The sequence below is a fragment of the Rutilus rutilus genome (genome assembly GCF_951802725.1).
Source record: "Rutilus rutilus genome assembly, chromosome: 6".
Taxonomy (NCBI): Eukaryota; Metazoa; Chordata; class Actinopteri; order Cypriniformes; family Leuciscidae; genus Rutilus; species Rutilus rutilus.
In genome coordinates this window covers 10,622,668-10,639,353 of record NC_140214.1, presented here as the reverse complement: position 1 = coordinate 10,639,353, position 16,686 = coordinate 10,622,668, and the positions used below count along the sequence as shown (strand labels likewise).

Sequence of the window (16,686 nt, the reverse complement as noted above, 5' to 3'; positions counted from 1 at the left end):
GACATGTACCAATTTTGGTCTGAATCCCTTAAAGCGTTGCGGAGATACAGCCCTACGACTGTTTTTGCAAGCGCTACGTAAAATTTGTTCGAGCGTTATTCGAAAACGGTTTGACGAATCAATTTGAATTCCATAACTTTTTGTCAGCACTACCTGAAGATGATCTGGTTCAATTTTCGTGCAAATCGGACAAACCGTCTAGGACGAGTTCGAAAAAGTAGCTTTTTCAGCACATTCAAAATGGCGGCCATATTTATATGCCGGAAAATGACATCATATGGTGCAATCGAATTGGCATGAGCTCAGGAATCAGAGAAAAAAAGATTTTTGTTGATTGGCCTTACGCTTCAAAAGTTATTAGCAAAATAAAAGTGAAACTTTGGACAGGTGGTGGCGCTAGAGGGAATGACTTAGAAACACCAAAATTGGTGTATTTAATGTTGGGACTGTCCTCTATCAGAATGTCAAACCAAAACAACTTTCCCGCAATCGGTTCTATGGGCTGCCATAGACTCCCAGTTGGAAGAAGGAAGAATAATAATAATAATAGGAACGGGAACGGATACAATAGGTGCCTACGCACCTTCGGTGCTTGGCCCCTAATAATAATAATAAGAACGCGAACGAAAACAATAGGTGCCTCCGCACCTTCGGTGCTTGGCCCCTAATAATAATAATAAGAACGGGAACAAAAACAATAGGTGCCTCCGCACCTTCGGTGCTTGGCCCCTAAATATAAATATAAATTATAAATATAATTATAAATAAAATTTCACTACATGGCAAGAACAAATCAGAACATTCTTCCAAAGTCATAAGTCTGAAAAACGAGAGAGTAGATGACGACAGATATAAAATATTTTTATATTTATATAAATTTATATAGTTTATCCCTCTAATGTTTATCATATTTAATTTGGGGAGTTATACTGACATTTGTTAGACAAAAAATTTATTGGTGTGTAAATGTAAATTTAAATTTTTAATTGTAATGTAAATTTTCCTCAATTTTGTTACTGTTAAAATATCAACATCTGTAAATTATGAAATATTGAAAATATTCTATGTACATACATATTTGTAATACACCCCCTTGTATATAACATTACTTGAATACAGAAATCGTTCATTTGTGATGTTTTGCACTTGGGAAAAAAATCAGAAAAAACTGCGATTTTCGTAGCGTGTGTGCAGTTTGTGCGTGTGTGTCGGAGATTGTGAATGTTCAAGTGTTTGTGCGACTGTATCTGAATGTGTGTCACATGCATGGTGCAAAACCTGCTGTTTTATCTATCTATTGTGAGGTGTTTACAGTTTTGTTTTGTTTATTTTTGTTTTTTCCCCCTTTAAATTCTTAATTTTTTTTACTACACTGTAACCTCCTGGGTTTCTGTGTGTGTGTGTGTGTGTGTGTGTGTGTGTGTGTGTGTGTGTGTGTGTGTGTGTGTGTGTAGGTAAAGCCATTGTATGTGAACATCTCTTGTTGGAAAAGCAGCAGGGGTTCATCTGTCTCTCTCTCTCTTTCTCATGTGGCTGCTCCCACTCCACTCAAGCACTATTTTTTTATTTATTTTTTAAATCAATGCTGCTTTTATATGTTTTCTGAGTCTTTTTTTTTTCTTTTTTCTTCTGGAATTTGAGAGACCCTTTTTCATTTGGGGTTTGTGAAACTTAAAAAATGGGTTTATTTTTATTACCTCTGTTTTTGATGACTGATTGTACGTCCCCTGTCTGTTATTCGTGTGTAACAGTAGTTCATAAGGGAGAGGACTACAGTGACATCTCAGTATGTTTCTTTATCATCATTATTATTCCACTTTATATGAAAATAAGGAAAACGAACAAAAAAGGGACGTTTTGTTTCCTGTAAGACTTCATGGTGGCACCCTTCCTGTGGGGCCAGCATGAGCTCTCTTCTGTGAAGAGGACGGTACCTCACAAGGCTACTCGTAGTTGTTGTTTGTATGTACCACAATCTGAATGCCCGTTCCAATGGCATCATCTATCTTTGAGGTGTTTTTTAGTCCCACCTGGAAGAATGAATTAAAAAAAAAACTTATATGACAAAAAATGTTTAATAAACCCAGGGCATTAAGTGTTTGACCAGCACAATTCTGTCTGTCATTTTTATTTATTTCAGATTTTCTATGAACAATTACAGCTCTTTCTCTTCATGACACATGCAGTTTTATGTAGAATTCAATACAGGGAAATTATGATTGTCAAGTCCCCTTTATTAATTACATTAGCCTTAATCAAAGGTGAGTCACACAGGTTTTGAACATAAAGAAAAACATTTGTGTAAAAGGGCCATTTTAATTTTTGGTTGAATCCATTTTAAGTGATACCCGACGGACTTGTTAATATCTTAGTATAATTGGCATCTAGCAACATTTTCTTGTTTTATTAGATTACAGATTCTAAGACTCTTCAAATATATCAATAAGAGTTACTAAATTCAAGTTTAATGTCTGTTGAATAGTCTGTGGAACTCCTTTCATGAAATATCTGAAAAAGTTTTATCCAGTCAATGTTGATTAGAGTGTGGAAAGTTGAGGTCGAGTGATTTCAAAGGTGGCGGTGGGTCGTGACACTCTGATATTATCCAGATACTACACACACACACAAACAGAATTGGTAAGCGACAGCTAGACTATATCATAAAATCTAACTGGTTATTGTCAGTCTGTCAACCAACATCTTGGTCTTGACATTCAACCGTGTTTTTTTTACTATTTAAATGAAAAATCTGTTGTTCCAGACATGTATGAATTTATTTCTTCTGAACACAAAAGAACATATTTTGAACAATGTCGGTAACAAGCATTGACCCCGTTGACTTCCATAGTAATTTCTTTTGGAAATCTGTGGGGCCCAACAACTATTTGGTTACACATATTCTTCAAAATATATATTTTTTGTGTTCAGCAGAAGAAAGAAATTCATTCAGGTTTGGAACAACTTGAGGGTGAGTAAATGACAGAATTTTCATTTTTGGCTTTTTAAAGTATTTGGTCTTGGCAGAATAGATCTGCTACGCTAAATAACCACTCAACAAAGCAGGAGACAAGACATGAGTAAAGTGCAGAGCCCTCCGACGAACAAACATCTTTTCCAGATAGTTTAGGCTGTACAGCCAATGCCACAGCTTTTCCCAGCGGCTCTAGATCTTGAGTTTGGAGAAGAGTTGTGCAACAGCTAAAAGAGACTATTGCTATACATACATTTACATAAAGTAAAGCAACTTTTCATTTGCAAAGTTTAAATAAACAATACCACCACTACACACACATGCTGCTGAGTGAGAAAACAAGCTGCTGCAGAGATATGCATATATTTGTACATATGAACATAGACAGAACGAGATTAGACATTTTTGTGTGAATTGTTTCTGGGTGTGGTACCCCACCTTTCTTTAATTCATGATCAATGTAAATTCAAATACAGAGACAGAGATTTTATTTTCATGTTTTATTGGTTTGTTTTTAAGTCTCAGTACTAATACGACTCTTCTAAAAGGCACCAACAGTGAAGTCCCTAAAATATGACCAAAATCTTAAAACCTGTCATTTATATGTGGCAGTGATAAACATCATCAAATACTAGTAAAAAGCTTGTCAATACACCAAATTATTATAAATTGTACAAAACAATTACAGATTCATAATTCTCCATGTCTCCGTGTAAATTAAAACTCCATATACTATATACAATTTTTTCTGCATGCATACATACTCTCACGTGGTCACACAATATATACTATAAAGCAAATTAAACTAAACTATCATTCAGCTCTAAACGGTTAATTAGACAATTAAGCATCAACATCGTAAAACTCTGTAAAGCTGCTTTGAAACAATATGTATTGTGAAACACAATATACCAATAAATTGACACATGACTATTACTATTACATGCATCTAAATGATTTTAGATATATTTGGTTGACGTCTTTATTCCCACTCACAGCTCTAGGTAAAGATGCTGCTATAGCAGTTTTCTCCCAGTTATCAACCTGTGCCTTTAGCTTCAAAACAAGGACCTTAGAAATGGAGAGAGACAAGAGATAAAACACATGATAAATCATGTAGAAATATGTCTATATATAAAGCCGACCAGTATGTTAAGATCCACACTGCACACAATGATCATATACTATTGCACTGAAAACTTATATATTTAATATACAATATTCATATGGAATTAAAATCATCTTTTTTTAAATTGTCATTATAGTTCTCATCATTGATGCATCTCATTACTGGTGCATTCTTAGTTTTTAATATTAGTCATAACTTACTTTCGCCGCGTCTCCATAGAAAATCCCCGGGAATTCAGATGAAACTTCACCTCCTGGTTGCAGCTACATCCGCGGTCCTCATAGTGTGTGCATTTTTTAGACTGTTTATTGCACATGAGCCTTCATCAGAAAGCACAAAGCACAGCATCACTACAGAGTCTTTAACAAACCTGACAAACTGCTGTAACAATTATTTGTGTGAGAAACAGACCAAAATGTAAGTTGTTATTGACTGCTAATGAACTAGGAGATCTAGGGATAATGTAAAGAAAATCCATAGCAATTCTCAAACTTTTAGTTTATTTCTCACAAAAAGGTATAATGTGGAAAACATGGAATATGCATAAGTCATACTTTTATGGTGTTTTGTGTCCTTCTTAGGTTGAAAGCTCTAGTCTCCATGAAATTGCATGTAAAAGACATTTACTGATGCAAAATGTATGATGATAAACCAATACAAACCCCTGAACTGTCACAATACAGGCTGGTCTTGTGCATGAGCTCTGTAAGATCTCGATTCCTTCCTCCAGTAAAAAGTCAGCATCCACCCTAGATATGGATACACATTATACAGATACAATTATTTAGATTTTAGGGACTGATAATTCCATACTTTATACTGTTTTTCACACATTTATTTGAACAATTCCATAACAAAATGTATTTGAAATGTTTTGAATTGAAATATTCACAGCTTAAATATTCAACCATGTTAAATTTCAGCCCATAAAAATGCAAGCCCTAAAATACAATGCATTAAAATGCAAGCATGGTTAATGCAATGCCTATTTTTTTCAAGTAGTGCAATTCAACAGGCTTTTTTGTTTCAAAAACATTTGCCATTATTTTACTTCCATAGTTATCATTCCCATTGAATTCCATTGTATTTTTTGTACATAAAATTGAAGTCAATTGGATCCGAAACTGTTTGGGACACCACCATTCTTTAAAATGACTTCTTTTGTGTTCCTCAGGAGAAGAAAGAAAATGCAGGTTTGGCACAACATGAGGGAGAGTAAAATAAATGACAGATTTTTTCATTTTTTGATGGACTATCCCTTTAAATATGGTCTACACAGTTCCTAATAACAGACAAATTCATATAGAAATAAGACAGAAGGTGATTTCATATTTTTTTCTTACTTGAGTTCTGTTAGACTGGAGCAGTTCTGGATGATTTGGAGGGTCCAAGCAGCCCACATCTTACTTAGACAGTCCACTGTCATTTCAATCTTTTTCAGTTTAGAGAATGAACAGAGAACAGACATTAACGCATCTGAATCTCCTTGGTGAATTGTCAGAGCAACACTGGTCCAGTCGATGTTGATTAGCGCTGCGTGTGGAAAGGTGAAACTGAGTGTTTGCAAAGATGCTCCTGGGATTGGAGGACTTAGCGGTAAGTGGATACTATAAAAAAAAAAGGGGGGGGGGGGGGGGGGTAATCAATGTTGTGCCTGTGTCTGTAAACCAACAAGTACTTTCTTAGAATCCCTTTTTGTGATTTTCTTTTCTTTTATTATGATCAATTGCATCATTAGCAATAATCAAAGCTGGAAGTGTGATGCTTTATTGTTTGATCTGATTTGGATCACCAAATTAGCTGCATTATTATTACCATAACTATAATCTGAGGGTATTACATTGTCAGAACAAATAGGCAAGATACATGTGAGATGTTTGCCAGGAAAAGGCTTGTGTATTGGTATAACTATTATGCTATTATGATTATTGAACAAGGTGACAATATATCTGATATATATAATAGTCATAATTAAATTTCATAATTTGATGAACAGAAAAAAAAACATTAACTTTTTCTTCACCTGGATAGCCCTTCACTGATTGACAGATCAAGTGATACAGATTTAGATGTTAGTAGGCGGACATCAAAGCTGCAAATCAAAGGACAAAAAGGACAAAGGATATTTATGAAACAAAATCACACTAAAGGATAATAGCTCATGTGTACATAAAATACATTAAATGTATAAAATGTATTTTGAGACATTACCAATGTGAGCTCAGGGTCTGTTCTCTTATGAGTGTACACATCAGTTCAACAAGATCAGAGTCTGATGAAACTTCTACAGTCAAGCAGCTTCAAAATCAAACCCAGAAGATGACAGTACAGGTTAAATAATCAAGTTAACTTGCAATAACAAACAATAAAAACATAATGACAGTTATAAAATGAATAGAATATGAATCTGTATACAGATACATTTAAAAATGATAATAAACCCACAAGCAAGAAATGAAAGTTGATGAACCAGTGATGGTATGAATATAAAAATAACTGAGTATCTGTTTTGGAACAAAGCACTTACCTTACTTTCTTAAACTTGTGGAGAACTGGCAGAATCATAAGCACCTTTTCAGATGATAATCTGCATAGCAGAAGAGACAGTTCTTGTATGCACTGACAGCACTGACAGCAGTACAGCAGCGCCCAGCAGTCTGTTCTTCTTATTGCTGCACCATATGCTTCAATTCTATTCCAGGCTTCCATAGCTTCTTTCACAAAGTCCTTTTCATGAAGTTCATAGAAACAGTGAAGGAAAAAAAACACTTTACTTGAATACGTTTTAATACTTTGAAGCTCTTCCAAAATCCATTCTTTCAGATGAGCCTGTGTTTTTGGATGAACAAAGAGACCGTGTTTCTCAAGTGTGTGACTCACATCCTTATTCAGCAGACCAAATGCAAACTGCACCACAGCTGCAAAGCGTGGAGGACAACCATAACTTGAGTTATCAATAGAAAATAGCTGTGTCCATTTCCTCTGGGACTCTTCTTCATCCAGAATGACATAGTACAGAGCGGTGAAGAACTCCTGAAAGCTGAGATGCATAAAACTGAACATCGTCTCCTGGTGGATTCTTCTCTTAATGAGGAACTTGCACAGGAATGGATTGCCAGCAGGGTCTGAAACTGTTTTCCTAACAGTTTTCTCATCCAACAGGACTTGCTGTTCCAGCATCCCTCTCTCTGCCAGCTGACCCAGACTCCTCAGCAGGGTCGGGCCGGACTGACTCAAACCCTGACAGTGATGCTCCAGTAGAGTGGACACAAAGTCAACGTAGATGGAGGTGGTGGTTTCCAGTCCGCTTGTTACATCTGCACCACTTTTGAATCGTTCCTTGATAGTTGTGCAGATGATCCAGCAGACGACAGGGATTGAACAGGTGGTGATGAGAGTTTCATTTGCCTTCACAAATGTATAAGACTTCCCGAAAAGCTCCTCATTCTGAAAAAACTTCTGGAAGTACTCCTCTACCCCCTTCTCAGAGAAGCCCATAATCTCAGAGAAACGCTGAGGTCCTTTGAGCAGTTTACTCAGTGTGTCTGTAGCTGTAGATCTGGAGGTGACCAGCAGGAAGGACTCTGGCAGGATTCGACCCCTCAGCAGGTCACAGAGAACGACCTCAGGTGGGGCTTTCTGAAGCGGATCAGTGTTTGGTGACATGCCATCAATGTCCTGTGTGAGTCTCAGCTCATCAAATCCATCAATGATGAAAAGCACCTTCTCTGGTGAATGCTGTAACATCTGTGAGATCTGGTCTGATGTTAAACTGCAGCTGTAGCTCAAGATCTCCACCAAACTCTTTTTGCCAGGAATGCGGTTTATTTCTTTACATTTTAAGTGGAACACAATATCAAACCGCTCTTTGTAGAGGTCACCAGATGCCCAGTCCATCATGATCTTCTGCACAGTGAAGGATTTCCCGTTCCCAGAATTTCCCTGCAGTATAACAGCACTAGGACTGATCCCGTGACTATCTCGGTCGAACAGAGAGTTCAGATGGACGGAGTCATCACTGCTCCTGGAGGTGAGGACCTGCTGGAAGCTCTCTCCACTCGAGCAGATCTCTTCTTCTCTCTCTTTTTGATCTCTGTGTTTCTGAATGATCAGAGGTTGTGTGTAGCGCTGAGACAGCAGCACATGTTCACCAGGCCGTGAGTTATACTCGGTCACACACTGATACTCGCTGCATATCAGCTTCTTATAGTTTATAATCACTGACCTTGATGCTGCACACATAAAATAAGCCATTTTAAAAATGGTTAGTGAATTTTAAGTAGGCCTACTTAACATAATTAAAACAAATTATGATTCTGGTACAGTAAGACATTTCAGAGGTGGAAGGTATACATTCAAGACATATCAGATGTATCTATTACCCGAGGTTTGTGTTTTTTCAGAGGGTGGGCGATACAAAGGAAAACCTGCAGAAAATAAGACAAACTTTCTTTAAATATCAATAAATTAAAAATTGTCAACAGCTAAATCTAAAACATATACAGCATTAATATAATTGTATTAGCAAGTATCTGTTAGATCCTTCTTCTACAATGAATACATTTTAGCACATGACGTGATTACACACATGAAAATACTCAATACATCATCAGAAAAAAATATAATAGTCTATATTATTAGCATCTATGAATGTACAGCACATTTTTCTTACCAGGTGCATTGTGTATGATGTGGACATTGCCTGTTATTGTATTGTTAGTGAGTACAGGAGCTGTAATATGGCCTCCACTCTGAGCTGCAGCGCTCACATTTGGCCCAGAGTGAGATGTGGAAATGTTCTTCTTACGGCGAAACTCTAGATAACAGGGGAACATTTTTAGACACCCGTAATAACACTGTATTATTGTTGTTGCTTTTAGCCTTAAATCATGAATTAAATGAACACTTATTCGGTAAAATACAAGCTTTGTGTACAGCTGAGAAGCAGAGAAAGATTTGACACAACGTTTTGCGTTATGCAAAAGCACTTTTACTTTACAGACTAAAAATAAAACTTGAAAGATTATCTTAAGTTCTTTAATTTTGACTGATGAAATCATTACACTATGGAATTTAATTTCTAATAATAATGACTTAATTTTATTATTCGTAATTTTCTCGCACTTCTACGCATGCGCAAAGCAGCGGAGCAGAAGGGAGCGACATCCGCTGGTCAAAGCAGTGTAAATGCCACTGTCTATGGTAAATGCATCACAGCAAAATGGCACGCTCTGCAGTGAATAACCGTTTATAGTTATACTGTCTATGTGAATAACATAATGATACATTATCAGCATATGAGACGGGCTTCCATACTAGATAGTCTTTTATTAATTTGTAATATTCATTTGTATTTTTGTGTATGAACAAGCAGAAACAGTGATTCGTGGATTTCAAATAGATGGAGGAATGATAAGACACCTTTCCAAATCTGTTAAAGAACGCTTCATCTGGAAAATCTGTGTACAAACATATTTTCATGCAGTTTTGTTTCTGCATAAGGGTCCGTTCATACAGAACGCGCTTTTTCATTGCTTTTCGAGGCAAACGCGCGCACTAGACGGACGTTGCGCTCGCGTTTTTTTGCAGCGTCTCGCGCATGACACGGCGTTCTCAAACGCGGCGATCATTTGAAAAGAAGTTCAGCTTTTAAAAACATGTCTCAAATCCTTGCATTTCCCCCTATTCCACTGCCCATGTGTAAATGTCCCCAACGTCATAAACATCTTAAAGGTGATTTCTGTATTGATATCTTAGATGAACCTGCACATCAAATATCCTAGACGCATCCGCAAAATACGCGTTAAATATTAACACATATATATTTTGTGAAACTTAAAGAATAAATGTAATATTCCAACTTTAATCTGATAGTCATGTAAGTTCATGTAACACAATTTCCATCGATGTGCACAAACAGGCGCCCTTCGTTACCATGGTAACCGTCCCAGCAAACACATTAGGGACTTTAAGCAACAGCCTCTGGCGGAACGGCAACGTCATCGCGAATTTAACTGCTACTTTGCGACGTTCTACTGTAACGTCTACTACGGGAGAACAGCTGATTTGCCGGAGTCGCTACAACGTGAGAGATTAGGTAAATAAATGTTATGTTTTATGGCATATGACATTGTAATTGCATCAGTTTATGATTGTACCACTAGTCTTTTATATAATATGTGTTAAAATGTTTTAAACTTAAGCTATTTTTTTGTATCTCAATAAATGAATTAATGCCGCGTTGCGCTGTCCTGTTTACACGGTTGCTTAGTGATTTTTACGTTCTTGGCTACGGCGGTGTGACAGCTTCCGGTCGCCGTAGCCGTTCCATTCGCAGCTGTTGCTTAAAGTCCCTATTTACGTTGTGGCAACGTCTCTGGCACGTTGCATTTCTGCTATGGCAACGTCGCTGTCTACGTGCTCGCAACATTGTAACAACGTAGAATTGTAAGACGTGACAGGGCTGTAGCAACGTTGTTGCGCGACATTCAGCAACTGAGAGACGACGTTCTGACAATATTTTTATATGGTGTATTTTGTTAGATAATTATATACTTTTTTATCGTTTATTGTTTATCTATATTATTATTTAATGTGGCTATCAACACCTGCAAGTGTAGCCTACACTTTGAAGAGTAAGGTTTCTTTAATTCAACTTTATTAAAACTGCATATAATCAAATTGCACTTCCAAAAGTAATAAACGAAATAAATAAACGAATATACAAATTTATTTTAAGTATAAAAAAATAAAACATAAAAAGCAAAGGCAGAACATTTAATGAACAAAACCGGGTCTGTATGGCGGACAGTAGCCGAAAGCAGGTGTCACAAATCCAGAGGAGCAAAGAAACGAATGAGACTAAATAGCGGAAAAACTAAACAGTGCGAGCGATGCTACATTAATCACATTAGAAATTAAAGTTGTAGGTTGTGTTTGATAGCTGAGGTAGGCTAAACGCAATACTCACGTACCTTGCTAGCTCGATGATGAATGAGAACACAATGAGTCCAACAACAGGTGTGGAATTTAAAAGGCTGATTTTCCCGCTTCAGGGCAGTGACGAGTAGGGTAGAGTGGGGGAAAACGCCCCCCACCTGTTTTTCCCAAAATAACCACTAAAAGTAGTCAAGATACATTACTGTTGCAATGCACTACGTTGATAACGGGGATATACAAATCTCTACGGAGAAGCTGACACCAGCGACATATTTGAAGAGAAGAGGATTACAGGGTAAATGCTATAATTTTCAGATATTAGTAAATAAGTGTTTAAGAGAATATTGTTCTGCAGGATATCGCAGTGATGTATGATAGATGAATAGTGAAGTCTGTAGTTTGAGATCATATATTATTTATAAGGAATATAATTATATTTTAAAAATTAAACATTTTTTTAAAAACTCATAGCTTGTGGGGTAAAACGCCCCCTACGCTGAGGGATAAAACGCCCTCGATCATAATTATATAATAAAATATGTCTGTCTATCAAATCCTTTGTTTTACACTTAATGCAGTATAACTAAGTGGTAAAATCTAAATATTTGAACAAAACATGAAAAAATTACCTCAAGTGAGCATTAACTAGCTAGCTTGCTAGCAAAGTTAGCTCACTGATGGAAGGTAGTTAAATTTGGCTATTTTGGACATTGCTGAAATAAATATTAATATATACATGTTGATACATTACTTGCCTTTTACCTTTAGAGATTAAAAACTATTGTCTGTTAATTTTGCTGTTGATCTATGAAGCAAACTGGTTGGTAAGAAAGGGGGCATTTTACCCCACCGCTGGGGCAAAACGCCCCCTTTGTACAAAAATATTTTCAGTGAAAATACTAATTAATTATGAAGGCTGAGCAATTTTAATATTTGGTGAATAACTCCTGCCATAGTCACTCAAAACCGGGATGGCAATTCAAGTCACATTTATGTTTTGTTTCACTGTAATGTCACATTTTCCTTAAGAAGGGCGTTTTCCCCCACTCTACCCTACATATGTAGTCCAGTGGTTGTCAAGACACCGTTGGCAGTGGCACAACCTTAAGCAATGGCCCTGAACGGTGGTTTAATGCCAACATTGTGACAACGCTGTAACAACCTTCACTACACAACGACAACGTAGTTATAGCAATCTTTTGGCCATGTTGTTAAAACGTTGTTAGAAAGTTGGCTACGTTGTGCCAACGTTCTGTGTTTGCTGGGGTCCGGCTTCTGCATTCCACTTTGTTTCACAACTTTTCGTGCGCATGGAAAAGTATGAAAGATATACTGAGGGTTTTTAATTGATGTTATTTAATAATACTACAGATTGCACTTCGTAGATCACACTGACTTTTATGAATCCGTTTTGCAGAGCGTGCCATTTTGCTGTGATGCATTTACACGGCTTTGACCAGCGGATGTCGCTAGCGTGGCACTCCCTTCTGCTCCACTGCTTTGCGCATGCGTAGGAGTGCGAGAAAATAAGTTTCTCATTATTACGAGATGTTAAGTCATTATTGGGTCATTCTATGAAAATGTCAATTTTTCTGTCCCTAGCCTTTACAGAAATATTACACTTAAAAAAACACTTTAGGGTTACAATTTCTTTACATTTTAAAATAAAACAATATGTTATTTGAACAATTACACCCTCTTGAGCCATCAATGTGGCAATATTTGATTTTTATTAATTATATAGAATTTCAAGCACCACAGAAGTGCTCGTCCCCACAGTCATGTACAGAGGGAAAATGCTTTATTTTGAGGTCAATAACAGATTTTTACACCATTTAAAATACAATAATCTATACATAACTATACATATTATGTTAATGATATATAAAAAAAAATGCAGAATAAATATTATAAAATTTATAATGAAAGTAGTGGTCCCCTGGAGTTGTGTCACTGGTGTTACCGTTAAACAAAAATCTCTTATTTTGAAATAAAAATCACACTGATGACATCACTTGACTTCCTTCTTCCAATATCCTGAATATCTATGAAGAAAAGCCCATGGTAGATCCACTGTCTCTTCTCAGTTAGCAGAAATCTTCTCATTTATCTCGTGATTTCATATGAAGCTTTTAGTTGAAGTCACTGGTATGACCTACTTTACTGTAGTGATGGCCAGATCGAGGCCTCGTGAAGCAATTGAAACAGTTGAACCAAATGTGCCATATTGTTTCGAGGCTTCGAATCAATCCGACACCCGTCTCAACGGTGACACCTAGTGGTCACTTGCAGGTGTTGATCTGAAACAACCTTGACGAGCCATTAAAAAAATGTGTTTTTTTTTTATTATTATAATTTTCTAATATGTGAAGATTGTAACTGTGCATTTTGGTCTTGCAAAATGAATATTAATAAAAGAAATCAAGCCACAATGTCTCACTTTTTTAGAGATTTTTATTCAAAAATATTCATTTCTCTGCTGAGTTAGACTACTTCTTTTTTTACAGATAATTTCTCCAGCCTTTGAAAAAATCCTCTCACAAGGGACACTTGTTACTGGCATGCAAAGATATATATATATTGTTTTGGTGATTTTCCTTTTATTGTGACAGGACAGTAGAGAGATGACAAAAAAACGAGGCGGGAAAGGTCCACGAGCCGGGACTCGAACTCGGGACGCCCGAGTGCAAAGGCGCTACATGTCGGCGCACTGACCACGAGGCCATTGACGCCGACAGCGGAGATATTTCTTTTAGCTAGCACATACAAATGAGGAAAGATTACTGCTATCTCTTTCCAGTTTCATTTAAATTCATGTTAAATTTAAATGCAAGCCTAAATAGCCTATAACTAATCAAATCGCACTATGTCACTATATCACCAAAAATCCGCTATCTCAAAATCAAACTCCTCTCACAAAAACCCACGAGGTCAAGATGCGTTGATTTCACTTTTATACAGATGTGCGACTGTGTGGTCTGTTCCCGACCGTGTCAATCAAACGCTGATTCGGCGGACCACACCTGATGAAACACTCAGTGAAACACTTCGAGGCTTCGTTTGGCCATAGTCACGTGACATAGGTGTTTTGAACCACGCTTCGGATCAGTGTTTCGAAACATCTGCGCTTCGGGATCTCGCAAAGCTTCGGAACGACTGTTTCGCGTCAGCCATCCTTACTTTACTGTTAGGTAATTGAAAAAAAAACTAGAATACAAATGGATTAAACTACTTCATTTAGTTAGTATACCATGATTGACAACATGTGGTTTGTTACCTTGCAGCAGCCATTTTGTAAAATTAATTTTTCATGAAAATTGTCACTGGTGTTACTGTCACTGGTGTCACCTTAGTGAATACCACCTCACCAACATAATCTCCTTATTTGTTGTGTTATTATTATTTTTCGCTAACTTTGTCTACATGTGCTGAAAAAAAATTGAAATAATATTTCATAAAAACCTTTAATATTGCCAAAGAAGTAAGGTAACACCAGTGACAAAAAAAATGGTACAAGCGGTCATTAAATAAATGTACAAAAAATATAAAAAATGATTAAGCTTTAATTAATGTGTATTCATAAAGTCAAAGGGTAATCTAATAATGTGGTGTAAGTTTAAATGTTAGAAAAAGAAATCAATTTTAAGACATCTTGCCATACCAAAAGTGGACGTTTCTGTAGAATGACCCTATTACGAGAAAGTTTCTCATTATTATAAGATGTTAAGTCCTTATTATGAGAAAGTTTCTCATTATTATGGAATATTTGTCATTATATGAGAAAGTTTCTCATTATTATGGAATATTTGTCATTATACGAGAAAGTTTCTCATTATTATGAGATACTATGTCATAATTACGAGTAAGTTTCTCATTAAAATGAAATACTGTCATTATTATGAGAAACTTTCTCATTATTATGACTTACAGAACTATATTTTTTTTTACTCAGCTGTGGCGGAAACGGGCTTCCATACTACACCCAAAACCATGAGATAATAATAATAGTTAGAAAATGCCTAGTTGACATACCGTATAAAGAGTCCATTTCAGATCATCCACTGCAAGAATAGAAGCACACAATCAATTATCCAAATGTGAATGTGAAATTTCAGAACTAAGGATATTTTATACCACACTTAAAAGAAAAAAACGCATACGTGTTACGTGATAACAGCAAGTCTTTCCAGCAGAACAAGTTTTAGTTTGTAAGTTTCCAGTAGCACCTCACTGCAGTAAACGAGATCCAGGGGGCGGAGTTGGATCCAGATTTAAGGGGTGGAGTTTGGTAGGTTTAGGGGTGGGTTTAGGGATCAGGGGGTGGAGATGGGTAGGTTTAGGTTTGTAAAGTGGGAGGAGTTGGATCCCCCTGGATTTCATGTTCTGCAGGGGTAATGACGCAAGTTCAATGGTGTTTCCGTGATCAGTCTCTTCCGGCATTTTCATCGGATGTCAGATGAAAGTCATAGGTTACTTGAAAAACAGTTCGAGCTGTTGATTTGATGTGTTTTCGTAAGAGGACAGACGATGGCAGACTGTATAATATACTGAATATAGTTCCTTTAAATGCTTTGTTTTGCCGAGTAGTTAAGCAAGTCAAATTGATTTCGATTCATCAGTGACTCGAATCATTTTATTCTTCTCACAAAATGACGTTTGTTCTTTTTGAGTATTACGAGTCCTTATAGACCATTTCAACGGCCTTTCGTCTGTTTAAGGAAGTGACGTATTTGGCCCTAGGACGGTTCCGGTTAGTTGTCGAGCGCATTCAAAACAATGGCGGGATGCGCTTGATGTACAGTGGGATTGCCATAATTTATATAATCCTGCTATTTAGAATATCTAAATTAAAATTAGGTCCTTGTTGCTCGTTAGTTGGGTCCTCCTTCTGGCCCGAAACGAACTTTTTTGGGGAAATTAAAATGTTTAAATTCCTGAAAAACGCGCCTGGATTGCATCAGTGAAGCGAGAAGGCTGAATACGCAACTAGCAATATACAGCACACATTTCGATTCTGGTAAGTAAAACTGTTCTCTTTACTTTTTTTTTCTCTCTCTACTCTTTACGTTAACTGTTTATGTATGCTGCAGCACAATTTAAGATAGCTCTGTTCGTTATTGTTTACATATAAACCTAGCATTTTGACGCGTGTAATTTAGTGAAAATAGGCCAAGCTTTTATTTCCGTCTTTTCCCCTAAATGTTTTGTGGGCTGTAATTAAGTAGGAGTTAACATTTGTTGGCTAGCTGTCTAGTTAGTTGACAACTGCAGTAAGTAACACATTACAGAATGTATACTGTATAACAGTTACCGCCTGAATGGTGTGCTGCAGTAGATTACAAAAGGTAACGGTAAACATTTTTCATCACTTAAGCTTGGCTAATGTTAATTCCAACATTTACTATAGTACACAATAGTAGCATTAGTTCTTAAATATTGTGCATTAACCATATTAAGTTAATAATTGTTTTTCTGCTTTTGTCTTCAATAGGAAAGCCATCATTTGTAATTTAAGACGTCCAAGACTACTACAGGGAGACAGGAACAACAGCCAAACCACATGTGACCATACAGTGTGGGCAGAATTATTAGGCACCTTGATTTTCTGATCATAATTTGTTTTTCAGACACATTTTTACCAATTCAA

At 36.6% G+C, this 16,686-nt stretch overlaps 1 protein-coding gene across 4 annotated transcripts; it reads right to left on the bottom strand.

Moving 5' to 3' along the window:
• Positions 1-3,378: 3,378 nt before the first annotated feature.
• LOC311291583 (NACHT, LRR and PYD domains-containing protein 1 homolog) lies at positions 3,379-15,276 on the bottom strand. 4 transcript variants are annotated; one of them, XM_084410678.1, is made up of 12 exons: positions 15,200-15,273; positions 15,072-15,100; positions 8,773-8,916; positions 8,483-8,527; positions 6,981-8,332; positions 6,628-6,827; positions 6,312-6,398; positions 6,124-6,192; positions 5,444-5,707; positions 4,763-4,849; positions 4,301-4,420; positions 3,379-4,042 (listed from the first exon to the last, which is right to left on the bottom strand). In XM_084410678.1, the coding sequence occupies exons 2-12, from the start codon at positions 15,085-15,087 to the stop codon at positions 4,030-4,032; spliced, it is 2,397 nt and encodes a 798-aa protein (XP_084266804.1). In that variant the 5' UTR covers positions 15,088-15,100; positions 15,200-15,273; the 3' UTR covers positions 3,379-4,029. The 4 variants fall into 4 exon arrangements, with proteins under 4 accessions (XP_084266804.1, XP_084266803.1, XP_084266805.1 ...); XM_084410677.1 differs by having other exon boundaries at positions 6,628-8,332; positions 15,200-15,276; XM_084410679.1 differs by lacking the exon at positions 15,200-15,273 and having other exon boundaries at positions 15,072-15,144.
• Between the last annotated feature and the right edge of the window lie 1,410 nt (positions 15,277-16,686).